Source organism: Hemibagrus wyckioides, linkage group LG18 (genome assembly GCF_019097595.1).
Source record: "Hemibagrus wyckioides isolate EC202008001 linkage group LG18, SWU_Hwy_1.0, whole genome shotgun sequence".
Taxonomy (NCBI): Eukaryota; Metazoa; Chordata; class Actinopteri; order Siluriformes; family Bagridae; genus Hemibagrus; species Hemibagrus wyckioides.
In genome coordinates, this window is record NC_080727.1 from 4,578,730 (window position 1) to 4,600,548 (window position 21,819).

The 21,819-nt window shown below is 38.9% G+C and overlaps 2 protein-coding genes across 3 annotated transcripts in view; one reads left to right on the plus strand and one right to left on the minus strand.

The window, feature by feature from the left end:
• Positions 1-10,575, minus strand: part of dnai1.2 (dynein, axonemal, intermediate chain 1, paralog 2) — a 28,028-nt gene extending 17,453 nt beyond the window's left edge. The window contains exons 1-17 of the mRNA XM_058415420.1: positions 10,396-10,575; positions 10,128-10,190; positions 9,946-10,041; positions 8,712-8,792; positions 7,496-7,622; positions 7,349-7,401; positions 7,090-7,245; positions 5,929-5,988; positions 5,061-5,189; positions 4,861-4,945; positions 4,111-4,228; positions 3,983-4,026; positions 3,640-3,887; positions 2,817-2,906; positions 2,660-2,744; positions 2,393-2,472; positions 1,017-1,165 (exon numbers count right to left, since the gene is read on the minus strand). Of these exons, the coding sequence (XP_058271403.1) occupies positions 1,017-1,165; positions 2,393-2,472; positions 2,660-2,744; positions 2,817-2,906; positions 3,640-3,887; positions 3,983-4,026; positions 4,111-4,228; positions 4,861-4,945; positions 5,061-5,189; positions 5,929-5,988; positions 7,090-7,245; positions 7,349-7,401; positions 7,496-7,622; positions 8,712-8,792; positions 9,946-10,041; positions 10,128-10,190; positions 10,396-10,437 (1,706 nt within the window). The 5' untranslated portion in view covers positions 10,438-10,575. The remainder of the gene's footprint in view (positions 1-1,016; positions 1,166-2,392; positions 2,473-2,659; positions 2,745-2,816; positions 2,907-3,639; positions 3,888-3,982; positions 4,027-4,110; positions 4,229-4,860; positions 4,946-5,060; positions 5,190-5,928; positions 5,989-7,089; positions 7,246-7,348; positions 7,402-7,495; positions 7,623-8,711; positions 8,793-9,945; positions 10,042-10,127; positions 10,191-10,395) is intronic.
• Positions 10,576-11,429: 854 nt separating this feature from the next.
• zmat1 (zinc finger matrin-type 1) lies at positions 11,430-17,698 on the plus strand. Of its 2 annotated transcripts, XM_058415423.1 has the most exons (8): positions 11,504-11,639; positions 12,547-12,644; positions 14,308-14,414; positions 14,501-14,590; positions 14,849-14,978; positions 15,075-15,341; positions 16,083-16,173; positions 16,266-17,697. In XM_058415423.1, the coding sequence occupies exons 3-8, from the start codon at positions 14,382-14,384 to the stop codon at positions 17,152-17,154; spliced, it is 1,500 nt and encodes a 499-aa protein (XP_058271406.1). In that variant the 5' UTR covers positions 11,504-11,639; positions 12,547-12,644; positions 14,308-14,381; the 3' UTR covers positions 17,155-17,697. The 2 variants fall into 2 exon arrangements, with proteins under 2 accessions (XP_058271405.1, XP_058271406.1); XM_058415422.1 differs by lacking the exon at positions 12,547-12,644 and having other exon boundaries at positions 11,430-11,639; positions 16,266-17,698.
• The last annotated feature ends 4,121 nt before the right edge of the window (positions 17,699-21,819 follow it).

The following is a 21,819-nucleotide window of genomic DNA, read 5'->3' on the forward strand; positions in this document are numbered from 1 at the left end:
ACTTAATGCAGCTCTAAGTGGCTCCCTATTTTGCAGGACAACACTTCCGGATTTCTCAAGCTGGTCAAAAATGCATGCCTACAAAAGGCTCCTTGAATTATTTAGGGTGATTGTTGTAGGTGAGACGGCAGAGAGATGACCTCTGCCTTCATCTTCCTTCTTTACTACACTAGAGCCCTCTGCTGGTGAACTTCGGGTTGCACCGGTAAACATGTCTTACAAACTACAGCGCGGAATAATGAGACTCCAGCACGCATAGTGCGCTTTGTCAAAATGACATTGTAATTATAATCATTACTCACCCAGGGGTCTCTCTTTGATAGACTGGGAATGGCTAACTGATTTGTCAAATCATTGTCTTGACATGTTAATTATGTTTATTTTAATAACAACTGTAGGAGTTAAATGTGTTTAATTTCCGCTTGCTATTTTTGTGGTAAAGATAATGGAGTTTGGAAGGTTTGTAGTGAGTGAGGCTATGAAATTATTCTTGACTTAGACTAGGAAGTATTTTAACTTTAATGACTGTATAGCACTTGGCCAGAACTATTACTATTTTATAACAGCAGCTCTAAAAGTAGTCACAGGTTTACAAAAGATGTACAACTGGTCATATGGCGAGACTTTATGTGAGGAATTGCTGTATTTAACGTTTATGGAAGGAGTCTCCAGTGTCAGCACTTTGTAATGGTCACATTCTTAACCAAGTCTTCAGTGCTTTAAGGTTTAACAAAACCTAGCAAAACATGATAAGCAGCATTTCTTTTTTAATTTATTAATTTTAGAGAGAGAAAAAACTCACTGATGTTCCATGCCAAGTCATTATTTAGCAAATACATGATATAGGTTGACCAAATTGCTGTGGTATAAGAGGAGTAAAACACTTCCAAGGGTTGTCATCGCACCACCATGCCATTTATTATTTTCCTACAAAAGCACGGCTTGTTATGGATTATTCCTTAAATAATGTAATTGTCTATTTGTTGTGATGCTCAGTAATATGCATGCATACATACGTGATAGTGTGATCCCATATCTTGACGGTCCAGTCCGAGCTACAAGAGATGAACACTTTTGGATGGAAGTGGTTCCACTTCACGGCATCAACAGACAGGCCGTGAGCGGCGTACGACTCCAGGAACTGGCTAGAGTAGGATTTGGAGCACTGCAAATGAACACATGGAACCAGGCTTAGATATCATCCGTTCGATCCAATTGACATTTTGGACTATGCTTAGAGTCGTAATCAGGGCTAGTTTAATGCTTCGGTCTGTCGGTTTGCTGCCTGTTAGAGAAGCAAAACTGAGAGGCATTAAGTTTTAGAGGTACAATGATAAATCCAGAAAGGAAGCAAAATTGCCTGTCGTTCTACAGAGAGAGAGAGAGAGAGAGCGACTAAACCCTGAGCGCCTGCCGTGTCTCTGAGATAGAAAGGATTAGACTGTTCCCGAAAGCTCTGCTCCGTGATATTCTCACCAAACAGATACGGCTCAGCTTGCTTTTTCAATTGCCTCGGATTTATCACCTCCATCTGAGGGGCAACACTAGAGCGCCTTAAGGATCCTTGCAAATACGTGACAATACTTTAAATCACAGACTTTACGTTTTGTGTGGGTGTAACCTGAGCAGTCGGCAACGTGTCACACAGAATATTAGCATTTCGGGCCTACATCAGAGGGGAATGATGGCACCGAATCCTCTCAGCATCAATAAAGTGAGGCGAATGTAGAAATCTTTTATGATTGTGTGACTTCTTTGCCAGGCACTAGGGACTTGATTCTCATATCTGCAGGAATGTGTGCATATTTCCGAAGTATTTAACCCATTTCAGTTTTGACTCATGTGTGTATGCGTGAGTTAGATTTTGATCTAAACAGTAAACTGAATATTATACTATGATGTATGATGCAAAAGAAACTGAGTATTCGTGTCTCTGTATCTAAATGTATATTTCATTTGAACAAAAAAAATTTATTTCCTAATTATAGCTAGTAAAAAAATGTATAAAAGTTGTCATAATTTTAAAAATGCAAAAAAAATAAAATAAATATATAAATAATAAAAAAAATTGATTGTCCTTAACTGCATTAATATAGTACATGATTATTTTATACCATAAAATACAATATTATATTTATATAATAATTATATAAAATATTATTAAATTAAATTAATAGTATTTAAAAAATATTTTATATAAATTCAAAGATATATTTAGTAGTATATTTAAAAATGTTCTACTTTTATTTGGATTTTCTTTATTTAAAATTTTTGATTTCTTTTGGAATTCTTCTGAAATAAAAAAATTGTTAGCATGTAATAATCTGTTCATAAGTTCAAACCCGAGCGCTCCTTTAACGATAAACTACAGAGACAACTGTGTGTAACTGACCTTGTGTATTTTGCCGTCTTCAGTGCCAACGAGGAAAAGGTAGTCGATCTGTTTATGGAAATCAAAAGCGGTTCCGCATGCTGCAACGGAAAAGAAGATGACCCTGAGGAGCATCAGGATGTTGTGCAGGGACAATAGATTGCAAAATCAATGTGGTCGGAACAAAACAACTGTCCGTGCAGGAGATTAAAGTGCTCGTGGCAGTTATGTGCACGCAGGATGCTAAATTATTAATGATGTAATAAGTTGATAATGGCTGATCATTACCCATGTCAAGAATCATGTCGTCATGTCCTTCAGAAACTGCCCCTTCCATAGAGAGTTTAATGATATCTGTGAACAGTAGCTCATTCTGGAGAAAGAAAATCGCTGTTAAATCACACAGAGCTCAAAAACATGAAAGTGACCTCAGTATTAAACACACCTTCACAAGAGTCCATGACACCACACGTCCATCTGAGGAGACTGAGAAGAAATTATGATTCTTGTCTATGTCATCGTTCTGCCACTTGACCTGGTAGGATATCACATGACATGACAGAATAAAATATTCATTCAGTACAAACAACACTATTAGCTTATTAACATACAGCTTTATCAATAATCACATGCTTGATCACTTAGTTATTTTTTCCTGTTATCGCTTACATTACACCGATCAGGCATAACATTATGAACACTGAGTGGTGACGTGAATAATCTCCACTGATGATCTCCTCATCATGGCACCTGTTAGTGGGTGGGATATATTAGGCAGCAAGTGAACATTTTGTCCTCAAAGTTGATGTGTTAGAAGCAGGAAAAATGGACAAGCGCAAATTGTGATGGCTAGACCACTGGATCAGAGCATCTCCAAAACTGCAGCTCTTGTGGGGTGTTCCCGGTCTGCAGTGGTCAGTATCTATCAAAAGTGGTCCAAGGAAGGAACAGTGTTGAACCGGTGACAGGGTCATGGGCAGCCAAGGCTCACTGATGCACATGGGGAGCAAAGGCTGACCCGTGTGATCCGATCCAACAGACGAGCTACTGTTGCTCAAATTGCTGAAGAAGGTAATGCTGGTTCTGATAGAAAGGGGTCAGAATACACAGTGCATGATGGGTCAGGGCTGTTTTGGGAGCAAAAGGGGGACCAACACAATATTAGGCAGGTGGTCATAATGCTATGCCTGATCGATGTATAATAGGTCTTTATGTATTAATTTTTCTCACTGGAGACTCCTTTCAAAATGATCATATGAGCCCCCTACCTGCCACACCGGGTCAGTGTGCTTGCCCGACTTGGCGGTGCTCTTATAAACAGGCTGAGTTCTGTCTTCCTTCAGGTTATACACTGCAACGCTACCATCATAGAACCCCACCGCCACCAGGTAAGACAGCTGTTTGTGGATGTCCAAACACATGACCCCAAATTTAGTGTGGAAAATATACTCTGGGTAGGTGGAGTTCTTCAGGGAGTAGAAGAGCAGCATGCCTCGACCCTGCTTCGTGAACTCAACTTGGAGGAAAAAGATAACAGAACAATCCAAAATCCAAAAATGCATTTGGAAGGAATATATTTAAGAGAAAAATATCTGTGAAGGTGAAACTCACATGACCCGAGTCCTACAGCGAACAGGTCTGTGTATTTCTGATTCCTGGATGTAAAGAGAAATGAATTGGCAGGTCATTTACTTTAACAGATTCACAGATGGGTATGATGTTGTATAATGCATACAGACCAGCAGAGCGCAGTGACGGAGAGATGTTTGGCTTTGTCATATTGGAACTTCCACAGTGGCAGAAGCGTTCCTTCTTGTTCTCGGAACTCATCTGATGCATCCTCAAAGTATTTAAAATCTAAAATGGAGAAAGGACAGGAGAACAGCAAAAGGGACACAATGTGAACACTTACACCAATCAGGCATAACATTATGACCACCGGTCTAATATTGTGTTGGTCCCCCTATTGCTTCCAAAACAGCCCTGACCCATCATGCACTGTGTATTCTGACCCCTTTCTATCAGAACCAGCATTAACTTCTTCAGTAATCTGAGCAACAGTAGATCGTCTTTTGGATCAGATCACACGGGTCAGCCTTCGCTCAGCATCTGTAACAATAAGCCTTGGCTGCCCATGACCCTGTCGCTGGTTCACCACTGTTCCTTCCTTGGACCACTTTTGATAGATACTGACCACTGCAGACTGGGAACACCCCACAAGAGCTGCAGTTTTGGAGATGCTCTGATCCAGTGGTCTAGCCATCACAATTTGCCCTTCATCAAACTCGCTCAAATCCTTACACTTGTCCATTTTTCCTGCTTCTAACACGTCAACTTTGAGGACAAAATGTTGACTTGCTGCCTAATATATCCCACCCACTAACAGGTGCCATGATGAGGAGATCACCAGCCTTATTCACTTCACCTCTAACTGCTCATAATGTTATGCCTGATTGGTGTACATGATAGTTTTGGTCAGGAATAATTACCCTGAGCGATGTCATCGAAGGTGTTCTGAGTCACCATGCGCTCAATAATCTTGGCCACCTTCGCCACTTTGGTAACATCATCACTCTGATTGATAAAACAGATAATTATGATTTGTTAGCCTGACAATACAGCAATAATTTATAACAAATAATGACTGATGAAAGAATGCTTTTAAACACCAATGACTCAAAGCTCCTACCTGATTCTCTACCAACACTGTCTTCTTCTTCGCTTTGTCGCCCTCCTTTTTAGACGACAGGACCTTCTGTTTCTCCTTATTCTTCTCCTGCTTCTGGAGCTCCTTCACATAGGCATCATAGATCTCCCACTGCAAGCACATGCACAAAGCATTTGGATATGTATAAGGTTCTTTTATTTCGTTGGCATTATGGGCCTCATTTCTAACACTGGATACAAGCAAATATATTCGTAAATGGCTTTGAAAATCCTGTTAGTTTGGGCAAAAGTATTCCTGAGCGTCCTTAGCGTGCTTAGTGTCCATGATCGCCTGGCTGCAGTCTATGGATCTTTAATTTCTCCATTTTAATGCCAAGCCATTTTCTTTTAACCCTTTCCTAGGTCACTAATACAGTAACTAATTCACCCTGTTGTATTAAGTTACAATACACTTCTGCCTCTGAGAAATTTCTTTATTGTCATTTTGTCCTTTGGCACTTTGCTTTGCATTTTTTGTCCTTGTCCATTGTGAGATTTATCTGTAATGGAATTTGCATTTTATAGGTCATTGGCATTCATCAGCGTGCAGCATGTGAGTATAACAAAAAGTCTGGCTGAAATTTCTGGCTGAAAAAACCTCAAAATCTTACTAACATAATGATGCAACAGGTCCGATATTAAAAGCCTAGAAGGATTTAAGAGGCTTAATGAATGGTTTTATGTTCTGAGTAATCTTAAAGATTTAAATCCTGTAAAAGATATAATACTGTATTAACCCTAATCTTCATTGCAGACCCAGTTTACATTCAGTTACATCACTTTTCTTTTCATATCTTCATGAAGCTATTTAACATCTTAATAAGAAAAGTCACAGATTTATCTGCTCTTACTTGATTAGCTGTACCAGAGAAGGTGGCACGAGGAGGAGGTTCAGTCTGGCACGCTCTTTCCTGCAGAAATAAAAATGAACTGATTTATGATTTGGTTAATTATGGTTCTTTTCTGTCTAATACAGAGATATACATCCATACAACATGTACATTACAATGCATTATATACCGATCAGGCATAACATTATGACCACTGACAGGTGAAGTGAATAAGGCTGGTGATCTCCTCATCATGGCACCTGTTAGTGGGTGGGATATATTAGGCAGCAAGTCAACATTTTGTCCTCAAAGTTGATGTGTTAGAAGCAGGAAAAATGGACAAGTGTAAGGATTTGAGCGAGTTTGACGAAGGGACGAATTGTGATGGCTAGACCACTGGATCAGAGCATCTCCAAAACTGCAGCTCTTGTGGGGTGTTCCCGGTCTGCAGTGGTCAGTATCTATCAAAAGTGGTCCAAGGAAGGAACAACAGTAAACCGGCGACAGGGACATGGACGGTCAAGGCTCATTGATGCACGTGGGGACTGAAGGCTGGCCCGTGTGATCCGATCCAACAGACGAGCTACTGTTGCTCAAATTGCTGAAGAAATTAATGCTGGTTCTGATAGAAAGGTGTCAGATTACACAGTGCAGGACGGGTCAGGGCTGTTTTCCCAGCAAAAAAGGGACCAACACAATATTAAAAAAATGTTTTATGGTTAAAATGTTATGCCTGATCGGTGTAATTCAATAAAACACACCATGCTGTGAAGTCTTACACCACAGAAATTTACCATGACATGTGGTAGTTTTTATCCTTTTATAATTACATTAGTGTTTTGGAACATCCACAAAACAAGTTATTATTTTTACTTATTATTATTATTATTATTATTATTATTATTATTTCCTGTTATCACTTACATTATATTAAGGGTTTATCTCTTAATTTTCTCTCTCTTTATGTTAGTAAACAAAAATAAAACAAAACCAAAAAAAGTCTCCAGTATCAGTGCTTTGTGACAATAGGTTTTCCACATTGGGACAAGATAAACAGGAAGAAGCTTTTATTGTGGATGTTCCATAACATTAGATTTAATTATAAATGGATAAAAAAATGTTTACAATTATTCCTTTCTTAACAGCACAGCTTTGTTCTGCTTGGACTAAGCTGAAGCTTACTCTCTGAGGATTGTTGAGCGTCTGTGATGCTCTCTCGCTGAAGTTGAACTGGTTGGTGATTTTGCGCTCTTTCTTCCCCCCCAGGACATCCACGCTATCCGGTCTCTCCTCTCCGGCACCATCGTCTGCATCGCCTGCATCCTCAACCCCATCTGCCTGCATAACAACACAGCTATTCAACACTCCATCAGCTTTACGGCTGATCCATTTCACTTCATTTCTTCTTAAAATGTGTTGCAAAGAGGATTGCTTTTATTACCGGAGTCACAGGCTTGTCCTCATTTTCTGCTACAGATGTTTCAGGTGTTTTATCTGTAACCATAAAGAATTCAGACAGTATTAATATGATGTGAATGAACATGTCGTGTTTATTCATTTTTATTCTGACCCATGGTAACTGTCCTACCCTCTGCAAACCCTTGTCTAGCTCTTTGCCTTCGAGCCTCATCAGAATCCTTGTGCAGAAGGTTGCCTTCCAGCACAAAGTGAACCTCCAACTGATCCACGCTGCTGATCGGCTTATAGGAGCGCTCCTATATGGAACGCAAGGCGTGTTTAGTGACATGACTTGTTTGAGATGTACACTATATTGCCAAATGTTTTGGGATGTCTGCCTTTACATGCACATGAACTTTAATGACATCCTATTCTTAATCCGTATGGTTTAATATACAGTTGTCCCGCCTTTTGCACCTATAACAGCTTCAACCCTTCTGGGAAGGCTTTCCACAAGGTTTAGGAGTGTGTTTATGAGAATTTTTGATCATTCTTCTAGAAGCACATTTGTGAGGTCAAGCAATGATGAGAAGGCCTGGCTCACAGTCTCCACTCTAATTCATTCCAAAGGTGTTCTGTGGGGTTGAGGTCAGGACTCTGTGCAAGTTCCTCCACACTCACACATCCATGTCTTTATGGACCTTGCTTTGTGCACTGGTGTGCAGTCATGTTGGAGCAGGAAGCCATCCCCAAACTGTTCCCACAAAGTTGGGAGCATGACATTGTCTTGGGTTGCTGGGATCCATCGGATTGCCAGACAAAGCGTGATTGATCACTCCAGAGAACACATCTCCACTGCTCTAGAGTCCAGTGGCGGCGTGCTTCACACTACTGCATCCGACGCTTCACATTGCACTTGGTGATGTAAGGCTTGGATGCAGCTGCTTGGCCATGAAAACCCATCCCATGAAGCTCTGTACGCACTGTTCTTGAACTAATCTGAAGCCCACGTGAACTATGGATGTCTGTAGCTATTGACTGCTATATGACCCCGCTCTGTGATTTTATGTGGCCTACTGAGTTCCTGTTGTTCCCAGTTGCTTTCACTTTGTTATAATACCACTAACAGTTGACTGTGGAATTATTTAGTAGTGAGGAAATTTCACGAATGCACTTATTGCATAAGTGACAACCTATCATGGTACCACGCTTGAATTCACTGAGCTCCTAAGAGCAACCAATTCCTTCCCAAATGTTTGTCGAAGCAGTCTGCATGCCTAGGTGCTTGATTTTATACACCCGTGGCCACCTGAATTCAATTATTTGGAGGGGTGTCCCAAAACTTTTGGCAATATAGTGTATATAGGAAATAGCAGTAACAGCAAGGCAAATTTGGATCACTTTACTTTGAAGCTGTATCTGACAATATTCTGTGGAGCATGTGGATTGTTTGCTGTCAGTATTCTTGTGAACTCCTCTTTCAGCTCCTAAGAGACAAACCAAAAAAAAAAAAGAAAAGTGGTTAATTAGCATGGAATATGAAGGAAAGGATCATTTGATCTTATGAGACCTCAGCTTCTATTGCTAGGCAACAAAAAAAAACAACAGAATTATAGTTATTGTTTTAGCCAAGAGTATGATTTTTTTTTCTAGTCAATTAACTCTGGAGACTTTAAAGGTTCACAAGTTATAAATAATTAAAACACAATGCTGTCGAATTTCTAATTCATCTAACTAGTGCATTAATAAGCATTCAAATGGCATATTAATGCACTCATTCTAATACATAAAAAATGGAAATAAAAAACTTCCTTCACCTCGGGGCTTGATCTTTATGGATCTAGATCTACATCCGGATTTCTGTAAGCTTGCTATACCAGTACAATTTTATTGACATGAAACACCTCCAAATCCAATCTCTGCATTCAACTTACCTTCATATATCAACAGTCGTATGCTTTAAAAACTGCAAAATGCCCATTAATACTAACGTCTATTTATAAATGTCACTATATCTTCTACAAAAACCAGATATGAGCTAATGGGGTGGTGTTGAAGCATCCAAGCAAAAAGCAGCCATGAAGAGGGATGATTTATAACATCACCTTTATAACATGGTTACAAGCTCTGGTCAAATGGCCATCCTTTAAATAAAAAACTTTGTTTTCAGGCACAAATTGTTAGTTTGCAGGTCTCAAATAGATAAGAAACATTACATCTTTCCCAAAATACTACGCAGAGCCGTCACAGAATCTTCTGTGTGAGGTATTTGTACAATACTGTGCAAGATATTGTGCAACATTAGAATAAGGACAGAGGAGAATGGACAGGAACACTACAGTAACTCAAACAACCACTCTTTACAATCGTGGTGCACAGAAAAGCAATACACAATGTTCCTATTAAAGTGGCCAGTACCACTTTGAGCCTTTGTGTTGCCTTTCTAATTCTTTTCAAGTTTTTTTTAAAAATGTCAAACCTTGTATTTCTCACATGATTTTTGCCCCAAAGGCAGGAAATTAACAGCTCAGCTTTCTTCACGCACCCCTAAAGGTTCTCACAGTGTTTCCTAACCCTTTAAGGAGGCTAAGAATTCTACAACAACTTTAAGGGACACTGGATTTCTAGGAGCGTCCTCACCGCCTCGGTCAGGTCCAGCTGGTCTGGAGGTTTAACCAGAGTCTTCCCCTGCATCCACTCGTCTCCGTCTCCGGTCTCTGTCCCATCCTCTTCGTCCTGCACAGTGAAAAACACAGTGTGTTGGTTTGAAACAGATTATGCACACAAATGATCTGAACTTTCTGGAGATTTTTCAAACTGACCTTCTTTTTGTTGGAGACTTTGGCTCCCTTTACAACAGGTGCTTTTAATTGGGTGATAGATCCCTGCGTGAGACATTAATAATAAGGCATTAGACATTAAAAGCACTTAGATAATAAGACATTAGAAATGATAGATATTAGCTTTAAAAATGATTTAATTCTGATATGAAAATGATTGATTTTGTGACCACACAATTCATAACTAACTAGCAAGCCTAGCTAAAGTTTTCCACAAGTTTACTGTATTTTATTTTGTAACTGGCTTTACCTTTTTGGACCGCACTGTTCCTGGTTTCTGAGGGATCGGCATTTTGTTTTTATCTTTAACTTGTTATTAAACTTGTTTTTTGGTTATATTTATAAACGTATCCCATATATACGTACCCGTGCTGCACGTTACTAATCGTTTGCACGGGTTGCCGTGAAACGGGTTGCCATAGAAACGAAAACACCCGAAAGCACGCGCATGCGCATTCACTTGTTGGCCCAAAGACGGCTGTTATGGTAAGCCTGATAGGTTTGAAGTCAAGGCCAACTCAAGTTCTTCTACTCCATCCTTGGCATAACATTCTGAGCACTGAGAGGTGAAGTGAATAAGACTGATGATCTCATCATGGCACCTGTTAGTGTGTGGGATATATTAGGCAGCAAGTCAACATTTTGTCCTCAAAGTTGATGTGTTAGAAGCGGGAAAAATGGGCAAGCTTAAGGATTTTGACGAAGGGCCAAACTGTGATGGCTAGACGACTGGATCAGAGCATCTCCAAAACTGCAGCTCTTGTTGGGTGGGCAGTATCTATCAAAAGTGGTCCAGTGAAGGAACACTGGTGAACCGGTGACAGGGACATGGGTGGTCAAGGCTCATTGATGCACGTGGGGAGCGAAGGCTGGCCCGTGTGATCTGATCCAACAGACTAGCTCAAATAGCTGAAGAAGTTAATGCTGGTTCTGATAGAAAGGAGTCAGAATACACGGGCAGCAAAACGGGAACCAACACCAATGTAAGACAGGCGGTCATAATGTTATGCTTGGTGTATGGGTGTGATGGACAAGTGTCCACATACTTTCGGCCACGTAGTGTATTTCCACTGGGATGTTTGCACTGGTAAACTGTGAACCCTTTATGTACGCGAAATAAACTTTTATCGTTTATATTTCATCTCTATGCGCTGTCCTAACGTTAGAACTTACTTTTATAAGCTTTTGTGATTTTATTGGTTCATGTTCATTTAAGTCCATTAAACCCAGGCGAGTGCAGGAGCGTGTCTGACGCATGCGCAGTGCCCCACACCCGCCCTGTTATATTTGGCTAGTCAGTGCTCTTTAGTTATGTCGGATAAGGTAGCTGTACCTTTTCCGATTTGAGATTAAAAACAATGTCTTTGTCTGAGGACAGCGTATCGTGTCCGACTGAAAACAGTGTCACTGGTCATTTAGACTCGGCCTCTGTCTCAGACGCCGAAAAAACAGTGCTAAAAAATACTAATGTCCATAGTTGTCATGTTGAAGAAGGTGAGTCCGGCACAGTAATTACCCAAACATCTGTGTGCTAGATGTGTTCAGACTGTTAGATCCCTGTTTTATACCAAAAAAGCACCTTAAAGAGTTTTTCACCAGAATCAGGTTAGCATACACTGCTAACAAATTGTTCGAGATGGACGGGTTTTAGCAATTCTATTAGCTAACGCTGCTCAGCCTAGCATGCTAAGTCCTGCTAGCTAGCGTTAGCTGGTTCATGGCTGCCCTCCATCTTAAACAATAACGTACTCACGGGTTCATGGTGTATTTAGATTACGTTTTTCAAACTAATAAACTCACATGAGTCCAATGAACGATTTTAAAACGATTCCAGACAAAGCTAGCTCGATTACAATGTCCAGAATATTTGATTTCTGATATTATAAACAATATTTATTAGCTAATATACTTGTTCACCAGTAGCGCTACTGTTAGAGGAGTTCTTTTAGAGCACTCTGGACTCAAATATACTTTAAACTATTATTACTATTATTAGTAATACTATTATTATTATTATTATTATTATTATTATTATTATTTACATTTTATGCCTACATTGTTTGTACAAGGGGGCACTAAATGCACTTACATTACACCTCAGGGGTATTAACTTAAATTTGTGACTTGAAGTCAAATTTATTATTATTATTATTATTAATAATAATTATTATTTATTTATTTATTTTATTATTTTTTGTTATTTATTATTATTAATTATTATTATTTACATTACATTTGACAACCCTTAATTGCTTAAGAGGACACTTAAGTACATTACACCTCAGGTTTATCCATTAGTTTTCCAGGTAGATGGATACCTTTAAAAGAATTAATATAAAAATGCATTTTTTTATCCACCATTTCTTCCCAATCCTAATTTTTTTAAATATATATTTTTCAGCATACTGAACCGACTAAACATCCTATGACACTATGACACCCATCTAAAACCTACTAACAGAAGGACGGGATAGCTAAAGACCGCTACAGATACAAAATGTAAAAGAAATGCCAATGGACAGGAAAAAATTATTAACTCATTCACACATGCTCACTTTCCTGTTTATACAAACCCATTTTCTGCATTCCATGATATTAAAAAAATCATTAAACCTTAGGTCTGTCTCCAGAGGATCTTCGTTATATAATCTAATATGGAGAAAACAACCTATTATACCATATAGTCAGTACTTTTTACAGTTTAAATGCAGGAGTTTCTTCATGCTGAACGTAAGGAACTGAACATCAGTAGGCTGTAATGTCCTGTTTGTTTATTAATAAAAAAAAAAGGTTTATGTTAAAATTGAGTAACTGCTAATGAACAGCAATGCAAAGACATTTATCGTGCTTAAAATATGAATAGGAATATGAACAGCGTCTCCCCAGGACGTAATTCTGAATCCTTTTCACATTTAAAAAAAAAAAAATGATTTTAATGATTTTCTTTTCTGTCTCTGAATTTCACAGAAGTTGGCCTTCAGACTATGGCTACACATTAAAATTGAGTACATGCTTCGATCCATTAATTATTTAATTAATAAATAATGACTATAAATTAAATATCTTTATTATATTATATTATTATTACTATTATTATTATTATTATTATTATTATTATTATTAGCTATAGTTTGTCCAAAGAAAGAGATATCTTTCTTTCTTTCTTTCTTTCTTTCTTTCTTTCTTCTTCTTCCTCTTCTTCTTCTTCTTCTTTGCTACAGTTTGTCCAAAGAGAGAGACGTCTTTTTATTTATTTATTTATTGATTATTATTATTATTATTATTATTATTATTATTTGCGACAGTTTGTCTAAAGAAAGAGAAGCCTTTTATTTAATTATTTATTATTATTATTATTATTATTATTATTATTAGCTACAGTTTGTCCAAAGAAAGAGATATCTTTCTTTCTTTCTTTCTTTCTTTCTTTCTTTCTTTCTTTCTTTCTTTCTTTCTTTCTTTCTTTCTTCTTCTTCCTCTTCTTCTTCTTCTTCTTTGCTACAGTTTGTCCAAAGAGAGAGACGTCTTTTTATTTATTTATTTATTTATTGATTATTATTATTATTATTATTATTATTATTATTATTATTATTATTATTTGCGACAGTTTGTCTAAAGAAAGAGAAGCCTTTTATTTAATTATTTATTATTATTATTATTATTATTATTATTAGCTACAGTTTGTCCAAAGAAAGAGAAACCTTTTATCAGGACCCTGGAAAACACATACAGTTTTTATCACAACTGAACTGAAATTCTTTTGTAGAGTTCACAGTCATGTACAGAATTTCTTTTTTTTTTATCAGACTTTTATTTACTGTTTGATTAATTTGTGTATTTGCCACAAAATAGCTTTTGAAGCTGGTATGGCTGTAACCTTAAATACAAACTTCTCTGATATCTGATCTAGCCATAATGATGGACAGTTGACATAATTTGCAGTGCTGCTACTCTGAATGCAGCTGAAATATAACCTATAATTTCATCCCTCCCATTAAATTGAGGGTCGTGTCATGTTCTCTCCCTGATCACATGTCTTACCCTGATCCTAATAGTTTCAGTTTGTGTGTATTGTAATGTAACCCTGTTCCTGTCTGCATTGTGTGTAATGTTAATCGCTGTTATGTAACTCCGTACCTGTTTGTATGTATTATCTTGGCAGACACCCAGAATGACAGTGAGCTTCTGAAAGGCCTGCTAACTGACACCTTCTGTCAGGTGTGTGAGGCGGTGTTGATGTTCGAGTCTCAGAGAGTCTCTCACTATGAGGTTTGTAAGAGCTTTCACAGATGCGTATTATACTGTTAACACATTTGGTAAAATAAATGTTTTGTTTTTTTCTTTGTGGTCATCAGGGTAAGAAGCATGCTCAGCGAGTTCGAGTCTACCTGCAGACCAAGAAAGCTGAAAGGAACAAGCAGAGCTGTGAGAGCAGCAGCTTTCAGGTGAATTATCATGAGCTTGCTGTTGGTCACCTGCAGATTTTCCTTGAAAATATTTGAGATCAGTGATTCTGGTGCTAAACTGTTGTTTTATACTGTATATTTTTGTTAAGTTTAGTGGTTGATATGAAGTGAGAGCTAAATCCCACAGGCTTCTTTATCTGACTGAAGGGTAATGCAGGAAGCTGTTGAAGAGGAAAATTGTCCACTGTAGATTACGCCATTGATAACGTTATTTATTAAGATTAACTTTTTTAACAGAGTGCAGATCCAGAGAAGTTCTGCGAGCTGTGCAACATGGTGTTCAGCTCGCCCGTGGTCGCCAAGTCTCACTACGAGGGAAAAGTCCATGCCAAGAACGCAAGGAAGTCCAGTGCCACATCCTCTCTAGGTAAATGACACCAAAGGGTGCCAATAATTTTGGACGTAGCTCCTGCTTGATTTGTATATTTCACAGCGTATTGTAATCAGTCATTATTGTTGGCAGATGCCAGGACCACGGCGAGTCCTGTAACGGTCGTGCAGGACGCAGTGGAGGCGAATGCACAGGACGACGTGGTTCAGGAACAGAAGGAAATCACAGCTTGTGCTGCCCAGGGGGTGGACCTGAGTGACCCAGACAAGTACTGCAAGTTGTGCGCGGCTTCGTTTAACAACCCGGTGATGGCGTCTGAGCACTACAGCGGTCGCAAGCACCAGCGCAACCTGGCCCGCCAGGAGCAGCAAAGCAAGCTGGGAGAGCAGTCTGAGCACGGTACTTTACATCTCATAGTTGTAGCCAATATCATTAATATTAATTGTTACTAATCAGGAAATTAGTCAGCTTTTCAGACGTACTATAACAAAAGCCTCAGACGTACTATAACAAAAGCCTATTTTGTTAGTCTAATTAAGTGCTGATGAACAAAAAAACACATCAGACAGCACTGCAGTTTACAGCCAAACACATGCTAGAAATAATTTTCAGCTTTTTAACTGATTAGTACTAACAGTGTTCATTAGTTATGGGTGTAACAATTGTAAACAATTCAACTCAGCTGAAGCTTAAAGCATGGGAACTCATTTCCATCAACAGAGCTCTCCTTATAGCTCAATAGCTCAGTGTTTGGCCTTCTGTAGATTGTGGATACGAGATCTACAGCAGGATCTGGGGTTTTTGTAGTTGAAAATTACCCAGGAGTTGAACTGAACTTCAGCGTTCAGCTCTAGCCTCAACAACATCCGGAAATAAGTCTGGATCTTCTTGTGAAGATGCTGCTCTAAACTAGCTGTGTGGGATTGGATAATACAGTACAGTATAGACCTAAAAGTAAAATAGTATTTGATCTTGCCTTCACAGACATTTCACTGCTTATGAATGAAATAGCTAATAAACACAAATTTGACTGAAAAACAATGAATCATTTGCTTGCTAAAGAAATTATTTAAGGCTATTCGCCAACAGTTTATTTTATTGTTTTATTCTCCTCTTTCTTTCCTTGCATTTTTCCCCTAGCAAACTCCCTGATGTGTCCACTCTGCCATGTGACTCTCAGCTCTCTAGACACGTACCAAGCTCACATGAAAGCCAATAAACACAACATAAAGTAAGCAGGGTTTTTTTTCCCCCCACCCATAATGCCTATCCGATATCTTAGCACAAATATATGTTCACTCTTCACTTCCTCTTCCATCTCAGAGAAAAGAAGACGCAGGAAGATTCATGCAAAAAGAAGGTGTACGACTCGTTCCAGGACGAGCTGGCCGACTACATCCAAGTGCAGAGGTCTCGGGGACTGGAGCCTAAAACGGGGAAGGGATCTGAAACTCAGGAACACAGGAAAGCAGAGAGCGAAGTAGATGAAAGCGGAGAGTGCCGTGTCCAGCCCCAGACTGTCTCTCTCCAGTCACGTCTTCCTGCTCCTGCGTTCAGAACACAGCCCTGGCGCCCGCCGTTTCATCCTCGCCACAACCCTGCCGCTCTCAGAGGGAGATTCCCTGTACCGAACCAGTGGGATCAAGGTTACTCATCCTACCCTCCTCCACTCATCCCCGGGCTGACAGGTAGAGCATTACGCAGAGGGAGGAGCCCAGAATCTAGCTCATCTTCTTCCTCGTTCTCAGACTCCTCGTCTTCGTATAGCAGCAGCAGCAGCAGTGAGGACAGCAGAGACCGAAGGAGGCGGAGGAAAAAGAGACGAGAAGGTACGAAGAAACAAAGAGAAGAAGAGGATGATTCCGATGAGGATTTGCAAAAAAGGAGGAGGGAGAGGAGGAAGAGGGAAGACGGCAGCGCGAAGCAACCCAAAAGACAGAGAGGAAGTTCAGATGAAGATCACGGAAAGAGATGCAAGGAGAAGAAGCACAGAGAGAGAGTTACCAAGAAGAGACGGAGAGAAGAGGACGAAAGAGAGTGGGACAAAGCGTCTCATGTAGAGGTGGCAAAAGAAGACAAAGAAGAACAGGGTGAAGGACTAAAAGAGGAGAAAACAAAGCACAAAAAAGAGAAGAAGAAACCGAAGGACAGAGAGGACAACAGGACAGAAGAGGAGAAGCTCTGGGATGAAACGATATTGGGGATATTCTGATAGACGATGATTGTGAGCGCTCATAGGCAGACATTTAAAGATTCGAAACAATCTCAAGGCAAAAAGACAGATTTATTCACATTCATGTGTTTTCTACACCACAGACTTCTACCTAACACAACCAGCAAACTCTCTCTTGCTCTCTCTCTCTCTCTCTCTCTCTCTCTCTCTGACACTCTCTCTCTCTCTTTCTTTCTTCCCCATAGACTGTAGTACTGCACTTTTTATTTACCGGTCCAGATAAATCATGATTATGTGGTGTAACTGCATCAATCTGCTGCTACTCTGTTTTTGCACATCAGTATTAATTCAGACATGATGAGATTTTAGACTAAGCAATATAACTTCTCAAAACACTAGAATAAAATAAACACCATATACTCTTAATTATTGTTTGCATTTTTTTTTATTTTCAAGTCACAGTTCTGATTTTACGTTCATGTCTAGCCAAGTCCCTATATACATTGGTATTCATTTGGACAGTTTTGGTTTTGATCAAAACCGATCATTTTTTTCCTGAATCGATCACAATAAAATCCTGGAGAGAATGGTAAAGTGGATACATGCTTTATATGTATATGAAATCATAAAAACAAACAAAAAGGTGTAGGAAGCTGTAGATTCTAGAAAATTGTTTAGAACTGGACAAATCTACACTACATTGCCAAAAGTTTTGGGACACCCCTCCAAATCATTGAGTTCAGGGGGTTGGGCTCGGCCCCTTAGTGGAGGCTTTCCACAAGGTTTAGGAGTGTGTTTATGGGAATTTTTGACCATTCCTCTCAGAGCGCATTTGTGAGGTCAGGCACTGATGTTGGACTAGAAGTCCTGGCTCACAGTCTCCGCTCTAATTCATCCGAAAGGTACTGGGCTGAGGTCAGGACTCTGTGCAGGCCAGTCAAGTTCCTTCACACCAAACTCACTCATCCATGTCTTTATGGACCTTGGTTTGTGCACTGGTGTGCAGTCATGTTGGAGCAGGAAGGGGTCATCCCCAAACTGTTCACACAAAGCATGAAATTGTCCAAAATGTCTTGGTATGAAGCTGAAGCATTAAGAGTTCCTTTCACTGGAGCTAAGGGGCCGAGCCCAACCCCTGAAAAACTACAATGATTTGGAGAGGTGTCCCAAAACTTTTGGAAATATAGTGTATATTCTGGGAGAAGCAGATTTCCTGCTGTTTATTTAATACATGTTGTTTGCTCAGCGGATGAACTGTCACCATCGTTTATCATCTCTCATTCAATAAGAAGAGAAAGAGACCTCTGCTCGCTACTGACTTGATTTTATCTGAAACATAACACTACAAAAATGTGGAAATCTTCATAGAGGGTGAATACTTACGCACAGCACTGTAGCACTTTCAGTACTGGTGCAGTGACACACTCTGCCTCAGAGAGGCGCTGTTTGACTGAAAGACTGTGTGTCAGTGAGGAAAAACCGATGTTTGCTGGTCATGTATTTACATCAGGTCAAATGTTTGTATGATGCTTGATCACGAGACCAGAACAATTTCCGCATTTCCTAAAATTTTCATATTCATATTGTGAGTTCTCCGATTAGGAATTATTACACGCTTGTTATTATGGCAAACTTCCTGATTTATGTCTGGAGCCATGTCTGCTGTTCTAATGGCGTCTGAGCTTGAGTATATTTTTGTCTTGTTTAACAGGTGCATTTAGTGCAAATGAGGACACTTGGCTTTCACATCTGGCTCGCAGGTTAGACCTCATTTAACCCGAATGAAATATAGTACACTGCTTAAAACAACAAAAACAAAACACTATATAATAAAAAGAAGTCATGGAAATTCCAGCTTTAATGATAAAGCCAAAAATTGGGATAAATATCAGACATTTGTTATATTTCATGTGAATTAATAGATAATTAGCCAATTGGGGACTGCTGTGCAAGAAAAATAAATAGACAATATGGGAGAATGTAGTAAAAGAGCACAATGGCTGATATAGTGATATGAGGTAAATGATTATACTGTTGTTATGAAGTGTAACATGAGCCGCGCAAATCGTCCACTTGAGGTAGTGGCTGCCCAAAAATGTCTACTTTCTAGGATTAGGCTAGAATGTTTCTTCTCGATCTCTCTGTGTTTGCCTTCGAGGAGCGGAAGTGTTTTCCTGACCGCATTAGACAGAGGAGTCCATTTTTTGGATGGATGGTTGGTACAAAGAGTGTTTGTTTGAGTCACCATAGCCTTCTTCCTGTTCTATTATGACCTCCCTCATCAACAAGGCATCTGAACTGTTGCTCATTGAATGCCGTGGGTTTTTTACACCATTCTGTGTGAGATCATGTCATCACTTCAAATACATTTTTGATCCCTTTTGCGAAGTTTTATTAACTAAAGCCATTGATTTGATCAGTACATGCAAGGCTGTATGCACTGCTCACCTGTCATCTGATTGGCTGGTTGGATAATTGCATGCATGCGCAGGTGTAAAGTAGGTGCGAGTGTGCTGTAGAAATTTATTGATATTGATATTGAGCATATGTGTGAATATAGGGTAGTTTACTATCCTTGAAGGGGGGGAAAGCATCATAAAAATAAATATTACATCTCATTTGATCAAATTTGATTGGTTTTAATGTCACCTTAAATATCTTTTGCTTTCAGTAACAAAAACCTGCAGGTTCTTTTGACAGCCTCACCACTGTGCTTCGTGATATTAAATTGAACAAAAGATATTTATGTTTTAGAATGCTTTAGGTTAGGGTATATGGGAGATATTTGAAATACAGACGCTACAGTTTCTCTAAAGTCGTGTTTTCCAGATGTTTCAGCTCTTTTGTATGAAAACCTTGAAGCCTTGAATGCGATGCGCACATACCATCACCATCCTGTTCAGAGAGGCTCTGAAGCCCCTTGAGATCTCCTGTTTTCAAAGAATCATGTGGTTACGTTCCCAGTGTCTCAGTCGAACCTTCGACCCTCTAAACGCATGTGCTTTGCCCACATCCTCCCCTCTGTACGACCCTCTCGTAAGCTCACAAGCTTCTGAAGACCTCCGAACGAGACTCAGCCTGCAGCCCCCTGAAACTCCCACATGAAGCCTCTTTCACCTTAGAATGTAGCAGCTGAAGCTTTTCAGCATTTAACCTTTTCGGCATTTCGGCGTTCTTTTTTACAGCCTTGAAAAATGCAACTCTGCTAGTCTTTAAATGCAGGTATTGGTATTGGTACTGATGACCAATGGAAGCTTAGCGTCACCAATTAGCATCAGACTGATTAACCATCAGATTCAGGGTAAATGCAAGCATGGTTCATTTGCAATTACTTCATGAATAGAATCAAGAGTGATGAATTAAGTGTGTTGTTTTGTAACACATAATAATCGCCTGTGCTTTATTTCAATTCAATTATATTCACTTTATTTGTATAGCACTTTTAACAATGGACATTGTTTTACAGAAGTATAGAAACACAGAAAGCAAAAAAATATATATGTTACTATTTATCCCCAACATTTATCCGTAATTAGCAAGCCCGAGGCGACGGAGGCGAGGAAAAACATTTACTTTTTAACCTCGCCTTGGCAATCTTTTGTGTTGTTTAAGGAATTAGTTAGCAAACAAACTGATAGGTCTGTGTAAAGGTGACTGAAACTCTTGCTAGCTAGGTGTGATTTCCTCATACAGTGAATAGCTACACTCAGCTTTTTCACATTTGAAGGATTTTACCATGATGGATCTTGACTCATGGTTAAGAAGCAGATTTCAGATCAGGAAAGTCTAACGTCTTTAGAAATATATATATATATAGCAGCAAACGTCAAGTAAAGGGTTTCTTCACAAAGTAGCCCAATAATACACTTTCCCCTAATTCTGGTACTAAGAAATCTCAAATAAACTTACTCAAGTGAAATCGAATTGTACAGCTGCTGGATTTCAACTAAGACTGATCTGAATAAGAGCATTCTATATGTTCAATTCTATACTTGCCAGAACTGTTAGAATTATTTAGAGGTCATCAAGAGGTAATGGTAATGTACATGTTTTGCATGTGCGTGTTAGCACACCGAACACGTCCTGATTGATTAGATAAGTGAAGACGTGTGGTAGTCGATCCTCAGATCTATGATGCACAAATAATGTAGTCTTTTGAATATGACTTTTCTTTGTACAAATTGGTATTATGACGATATTGCAGTATATAGACGGTAAAACTACATACTGATTATACGCTTATATACTGTTTATAAGCGCTATATACTTATTATATGCTTATATCTATGTTATAAGCATTATATGCTGATTGCATGCTTATATACTGGTTATAAGCACTATAAACTGATTTAATGCTTAAATACTGTTATAAGCACTATGTACTGAATATACGCGTATATACATTTTACACGCACTATAAACCTAATCAGTTTACAGTGCTTATAACTGTTATATATAAGTATCTAAACTTATATATAACAGTTATAAGCACTGTAAACTGATTTATTTGCTTATATACAGTTTATATGCACAATGCACAATGTGCTGATTTTACACTTATATACTGGTTATAAGCTGTATATACTGATTAAATGCTTAAGTACGTTTATAAGCACTATATACTGAATACACTTATATATAATGGCTATAAGTACTATATAATGATTATTCGCTTATGTACTGTTTATAAGCTCTATATTCTGA

Coding starts and splice junctions, on each gene's coding strand:
- zmat1 (XM_058415422.1), top strand. CDS start 11,504: ATGTCTTTGTCTGAGGACAGCGTATCGTGTCCGACTGAAAACAGTGTC. Junction 14,591..14,848: donor GTGAGAGCAGCAGCTTTCAG/GTGAATTATCAT, acceptor CTTTTTTAACAG/AGTGCAGATCCAGAGAAGTT. Junction 15,342..16,082: donor GGGAGAGCAGTCTGAGCACG/GTACTTTACATC, acceptor TTTTTCCCCTAG/CAAACTCCCTGATGTGTCCA.